This window comes from Trichophyton verrucosum (genome assembly GCF_000151505.1).
Source record: "Trichophyton verrucosum HKI 0517 chromosome Unknown contig00446_1.f1.exp, whole genome shotgun sequence".
NCBI classification, from domain to species: domain Eukaryota; kingdom Fungi; phylum Ascomycota; class Eurotiomycetes; order Onygenales; family Arthrodermataceae; genus Trichophyton; species Trichophyton verrucosum.
Window position 1 is genome coordinate 1 of NW_003315326.1, and position 6,575 is coordinate 6,575.

Here is a 6,575-nt window from a genome sequence, read left to right on the forward strand (position 1 = left end):
CTGCCCAACGGCCTCCTGCCTCGCTGCCTGACTTACTCTTCCTCTTCCTCTTACTCTTCCTCTCTGTCTCTACTACTATCTCTTCTACTATCTCTTTCTTCCTCTGCTATCTCTCTCTCTTCTCTTACTGCTTTACTCCCTTACTTCGCCGTCTACTCGTTACTCTCTACGCCTCACTGGCGCCCTGACAGCCAACTCGCACACAAACAACTCACGGCAGCGGCTTCTTTGCTTTTTCTCTGCCTCGAAAAAAAAGTCAATTGACTAGAAGAAGACAGTAGAAGATATTATTAAAAGAGAGAGTAAGAGAGTAAGAGAGATACTAAAAGAGAGAGAGATGAGGATGGCTTGAGGCTGCTCACTTTGCTTCTTCTCTGTCCTTTACCCCTGGATCTGTCCTGTCCTTCTGTCCTTCTGTCCTGCTGGCTGTCACTCCTTAAAGGCACTAACAAAGTACTCCCTGTTAACCATCCTGGCCTCTCTGTACATGCACACACTCTCTCTCCCTACTATCTACTGTCTCCTGTCTACTGTCTACTGTCTACTCTACTCTCTCTTGTTACCATGAGATAGTCTAGACAGCAGTGACAAAGACATAATGGCCTCTGCAGACGCGCCTCTCCCTCTCCATGCGCCACAGAAGCTCGCGCGCTATCGATCTGTCCGGGCCTCGCATCCTTCTGCCCTGTCTTCTCATCCTGTCTCCAACAATGCTAGTGCTGCTGCCTCGACTGGCCCGGTGTCTGCCCAGAATGCCTCCATCAGCCGCAGCATGTCGCGGTACCGCAAGACAACCCACGGCGTCCCTCCTCCACTGCTGCCTCTGCCCGCCCAGCTCGACTCCCAGCGCACCAGCTACGACCTCACCTCATACAACAACCACAACCACTTCGACCACTACGGCTTGGACGAGGAGGACGAAGACGACGAGGATGAACAGCAGAATGTCGTCTCTGGGCCGGCTAGCAGAAGAGTCTCCATGCAAAACACCGCCAGGCCGCTGACGGGCGCCGCTGCGGCGGGTGCGGCAGCAAGGCGCTCTCTCGACCGCAACTCGGCCAAGCGCCACTCCTCGTACTCCCAGCAGCAATACTTCGACGGCAGAGATAGTTATGATCGGCCGTCTCGTTCTTCAGGGCCGTACTTTGTGGTCGAGCCTGGCATGGGGCCCAACACCTTCGACCAGCCTGCTGCTGCTGCTGCTCCCACGACGACGGCGACGACGACGAACAACAAGAAAAGCAAAGGAAAGCTGCTCAGGGAGAAAGGAGGTGGCTTGCTCGGCAGACTCAAGGGCGAAGAGCGTCTCAAGAAGAAAAAGGACAAGATGGCTGGTGTCGACGGCGGCTATAACACCGCCAGTAATAACACCGCCAGTAATAATGCTGCTGCTGCTGCTACCAGCAACATCACCAGGTCCGGGGCTGGAGTCGACGCCCCCGTCTCGGCTGTCAACGCCGGCGAGAGGAGAGTGACCGTCACCTGCAACGAGGCCTTCATCAGCCTGCCCGTCACCCCGTCCACCCAGGCCCAGGACCTCATCTGCTCGGCCGCCAACTGCCTGGCCGAAGACATCGTCCCCGAGGCCGCCATCATCGTCGAGTCCTTTGCCCAGCTCAACCTCGAGCGTCCCCTGCGCAAGTACGAGCATGTCCGCGACGTCCTCAACTCCTGGAACTCAGACTCCCAGAACACCCTCAAGATCATTCCGGACCCAGACCCAAATATCATTCCGGCTCTGCTCGCCAAGTCTGCTCCCCGAAGACAGCCTCCCGACGTCTCCTTCAGCCTCTACCACTGCCAGCGGACGGGCAAATGGGACAGACGATGGGTCACCCTCCGCATGGACGGGCAGGTCACCGTCTCCAAGAAGCAGGGAAGCACCGACAGCACTAATATCTGCCACATCTCCGATTTCGACATTTATACCCCGACCCGCAGGGAGTACAAGCGGCTCAAGCCCCCCAAGCCGCTCTGTTTCGCCATCAAGAGCCAGCAAAAGTCCGCCATGTTCCTCTCCACAGAGAACTTTGTGCATTACTTCTGCACAAAGCACGAGGAGGTCGGCGGTGCATGGCACAATGCCGTTCAGGAGTGGAGGAGCTGGTACCTTGTCCATGTCATGGGCGAGGGAGCCAAAAAGAAGAAGCAGCAGCCTGATGCCGCTGAGCCCATAGATGATGATAATACCCCGTACCAACTAGGATCTTTTCAATCCTTATCTATGGATCCTAACATCGAAGAAGCCTACAACAAGCTCACCGGCAAACGGTCTCGACCTACCTCCTTCAGCCATCAGACGGGCAATGCTGCTGCTCCTGCTGCTCCTGCTGCTCCCTTGGTCAACCAGGCAGTCAACAAGGAGCCCGTCAAGCCCAAACGGACCAAGAGCAAGTCTAAAAAGAAAACAGCGGCAGCAGCAGATGACAGTCTCAGCGAGGAACAGCCCTTTGCTCCAACCGGCCTGCTGGGACGCACTTACACCCAACGACACAAGGCCATGCTCGACCGCGAAAAGGAGCAGCACGCCCAGCCCGACGAAGGCCCATTCATCTCGACCGGCCTGCTCTCCAACATGCGTCACCATCAGGGGCCAACCTCGCCGGTCTCAAACCACTTCCCGGACCAGCAGTACCCACACTACAACCACCCTAGCCGCTCCAACACCACTGCTGCTGCTACTGCGGCTGCTGCGGACCCCAGACCAACAACTACCTCCTCCCGCTCCAAATCTACCCGCCACCCACCCAAGCCCCTGATAGATCTCACCCCGACATACAAGGAGCCGCCCCAGCACGCTCGCAAGGGCCGCGGCGTGACTCCCATCCAGGGCCTACCGCTCGTCGAATCCGCCACGGGTCCCGACCTGCATCCCAACGCCATCGTCGTGCCTCCCTCAACCACCTGGCGCAAACCACGCACTTCCGATCCCAGTCCTAACACCTCGCGTCACCGCTCAAGACAGAATACTGCTGGTGCTGCTCCTGGTGCTCCGCTGGTCGATCTCAACGCTACTGACCCCGTAGACCAGGGCCATGGCCACGGCTACAGCCACATGGCGATGCCTGGCTCGTTCCCGTTTGCACCTACGGGACTGGTAGCGCAGAGCCAGAAGCTGGCTGCCTCGCAGGGTGCGGCGAGAGGAGGACGCGGCGTCGCGACGGGCGATAGGAAGAAGGGCAAGCCTTTGCTGGACATGAGCCATGTCCCCATGCCGGCGCACTATCAGCATCCCCAAGCTGACTCCGACTGACTAGACTGAACTAAACCGATTGACTGATTGACTGATTAATTGATTAATTGATTGATTGATTGACGAATAATGGATTATTGAATTGAATACAGCTAAAGAGACGGGAGGCGATTTCTTTTATATTGATTGTTTGTTTCTTTTGTCGATTATTTCGGACGCGGGAAATGTACATGTATTGATGTCTGTATGTGTTTACGAGGAACGAACGAGTCATGCCAGCCAGCCAGCCAGTATTTAAGCACCATCACCACTACCAAATAAACAACTTTACTACTACCAACATCATCATAGTAAAACTCTCGTCTCTTCCCTACATGCTCCCTCCAGGGGACATCAAGCAGTGAAAAGCGCCGCCTCGCGACCTCCGACGCTGTTGACTGGCCAGTTAGTCCATCGACCATCTGCAAGAGACAGGAGACACAGCGGCCAGCCACCCATCGTCAACACAACAGCACTATCTGTTGCAGTGGGAGTCAAGTTCTTCAAAAATTCCCAGCCGATCCGAAGACCAACTAGAGCGGTCATTGGTTTGTAGTTTTCAACTAGCAAAAACGTTGCCTCAGGCGAACCTTCACTGGAAACGTAAAACCCTTGCACTCGGATGGGAGAGAAAAAGGAGAAAAGAAAGAAGTTGGAAAAAGAGGAGGGCGCCAGGTGGCTTTTATAGACTGAGGGAAGGGATGAGTCAGCAAGCGAGGTTTGGATGATGAGTCATGGATGATTAATGCTTACTAAGGGCTGACCAAGATAGATAAGATAAGATGAGGACTACAGATGGATATAAGGATACAAGGATAAGGAGGAAAGGAGGAAGAGGATAGAGTAGACATTATTATAATGAGTAGAAGTAGAAGTTACCGCCAGAGGTCTCGCTTCTCGCGACGGCCCCCAGACGACCGCGTGCTCGTGCTCGGCCGCCGCTCCTCCTCCGCCGGCACCGCCAGAAACCCGCCAAAGCCATTGCCGACCAGAACGCTCCTCCTCGCCTCGCCGCCCCAGGCCGGGCTCAGCTGGGCCCCATGCAGACTCACCGGCCGCGTCGTGCTCATGCGTCTCCCGGCCTCTGCAAACGGCTGGTACGTCGTAAAGTTCCACTCCAGCTCGTCCATCCCCTTGCTGTACACGGACAGCGCCTGGTTCAGCCCGACGTTGGCCTGCGACTGCCGGCTCGGGTCGCCAAAGACAGGCGGCGGCGGTGCCAGCATCAGCGTCTCGGGGAAATTGGCGTCGCGCACATACAGGTCCGTCAGGTTGGGCAGCGAGCCCATCAGCAGCGAGGACATCAGGTACGTATAGTACGATGTCGACAGGGCCTGGGCGCCGAACGAGCTCGAGCCGGTCTCAGAGGTGATTTCGTAGTGCAGCAGCTGCAGCGAGTTCGAGGTCAGCGGCGGCACGTAGTCGGGCGGGAACTCGCGTGTGACTTCCTGCTGCATCGACAGGCTAGATAGCAGCGGTGCCTGCGCCAGAACCTCGTGCAGTCGCTGCGGTTCCACGCCCGTGTTGACCATCGACAAGTGTCGCAGGGCGCTGCGTGTCTGTTGTGAACTGCTGCTGTTGCTCAGATACCATGTCAGTCCGCGGCTGGTGATCTTCGGTGTGTCGGTGAGGGTGAGGCGTTGCAGCGCCGGGAAGGGCGGGAGGGTAGGCACCGCCTTGAACACCGTGTCTTCCAGCCACGGCATGTCCTCGAATCGCAGATCGGTCAGACGCTCAAAGTACCCCAGTATCATACGCAGCAGGTTGGTCTCGATGTTCAGCCCCGAAAGCTCCAGCACCTCCAGGTTCGGCCAGCCTTTAACCTTGGGCAGCCGCGAGAAGCTGCTCTCCGCCCCCTTGGCAAATTTCATTCGTCTGATATCCGGGCACCGGGCCAGAAGCTCTTGTTTCAGGGTCAGGGAGGAGGCGTCGTCGCTGAAGAACCCGGCCGGCAGGTCGACGTAGCGGAGGTTGGGCAGCACTGATATCGTCCGTGCCAGCTCGCTCTTGCTGGCTTCTCGGGTCATGTATGGCATTCGCAGCGACTTCACCATCGATCCGAGAGCCCGCGAGTCGCGCACCGTCCGCATGAACAGAAGTAGTCGTGTCCGCGGCGCATCCAGTGGCTCGGCATTGTGGTTGAGGAACGAGTTCTTCTTGCGTTTAGCCGCCAGCTCGATCTCCAGCTCGCAGTAGTGCACCGCATCAATGCGAATATGCTGGTATCTAGTAGTCCATTTCTGCTTGTTAGTTCCTAAGTTTTTAAAGAGACAGACACGTCTTCCCAATGTTGGATGAACGTACAGTATGTTCTGTGCTATGCCGTACCAGTGTGTGCAGACCAGCGCTGCATGCGCCAGGTCACGCATATCACATAGCATGCACCCATCCTCCGTCATAGACTCCTCTGACGATGTCAGCGACGTATCCCGTGAATGCGGGCATACTTGGTAGAAGATATTCGACAGCACATTCGGCGGCAGCGTCTTCGTGTAGTCTCGTGCCGGCCGTCGACCAAAGCTCCCTCCTGGCTGTTGCTGGTACTGCGCATATGGCTGATACTGGTCCTGATCCTGCTCTCCGTAAAGATCCCGTTTCCCCCCGCGACTCCTCGTCTTTGCCCGTAGCCGTTTGAAAAACCCCATCCTATACCATAAACCGTTCCCCTCGTCTACTGCGCCTGATTCGTCGTGCGTTCGTCAACTTCGTTTCGTCGACCGTTTCGCTATCTCGTTGCTCGCGCCTGCTAAGCGCCACCGCTCCGCTTGTTTCTCGCAAGTCCAGCTGCGACAGGACACAAAGTGAGAGAGCGTCACGGGTTGATTTGAGCGGTAGTTTAAACAGCTAAAACAAATTTTTTTAAAAAAACTTCAAAAAAGACACTGAACTCGATTAAGCCAAAGTAGTCGAGGTCAACTCGTCAACTAGCGTGCGAGGGGGGATGGGGGGATTGGGGCGTGGGGAAGGATATAATTAAACTGCGCAGGGGAAGAATCCTAAAACAAGGCGGGCCGCTAGCGCTGAGGGAGATAAAAAAGGCCGAGTTGTTGGCGACTCCCGTCGTATTCAATAACCTCCAGACACAATGTAGACAATGGAAGTCCACTCAACTGACTGTGAAAGCCGCTCTTTTCCTGGCCGTCGTCTTCGTGAAGGAAGGAAAGTGAAAGAGGACAGGGAAACTGGCCGGTGAGAAGTAGGGGTATGACGAAGCCACAAGTCACGGCTTAAAAGAAAGCTGTAAGCGCCGGCCAAAACTGACCAACACATTCAATTGGATCGCCAAACCCTTGTCTTTTTAGTTATCCAGCGGAGGTTTTTATCTTTCCTTTTTGACTGGTTG

The 6,575-nt window shown here is 56.0% G+C and overlaps 2 protein-coding genes across 2 annotated transcripts; one reads left to right on the top strand and one right to left on the bottom strand.

Annotated features, from left to right (window-relative positions):
- Positions 1–598: 598 nt before the first annotated feature.
- TRV_05676 (uncharacterized protein) lies at positions 599–3,253 on the top strand (the record flags this gene model as incomplete). Its single annotated transcript, XM_003020191.1, has 1 exon — positions 599–3,253. One exon carries the CDS (start codon positions 599–601, stop codon positions 3,251–3,253), a length of 2,655 nt encoding a protein of 884 aa, XP_003020237.1.
- Positions 3,254–4,107: 854 nt separating this feature from the next.
- On the bottom strand, positions 4,108–5,877 carry TRV_05677 (uncharacterized protein; the record flags this gene model as incomplete). Its single annotated transcript, XM_003020192.1, has 1 exon — positions 4,108–5,877. The coding sequence occupies one exon, from the start codon at positions 5,875–5,877 to the stop codon at positions 4,108–4,110; it is 1,770 nt and encodes a 589-aa protein (XP_003020238.1).
- Positions 5,878–6,575: the final 698 nt, after the last annotated feature.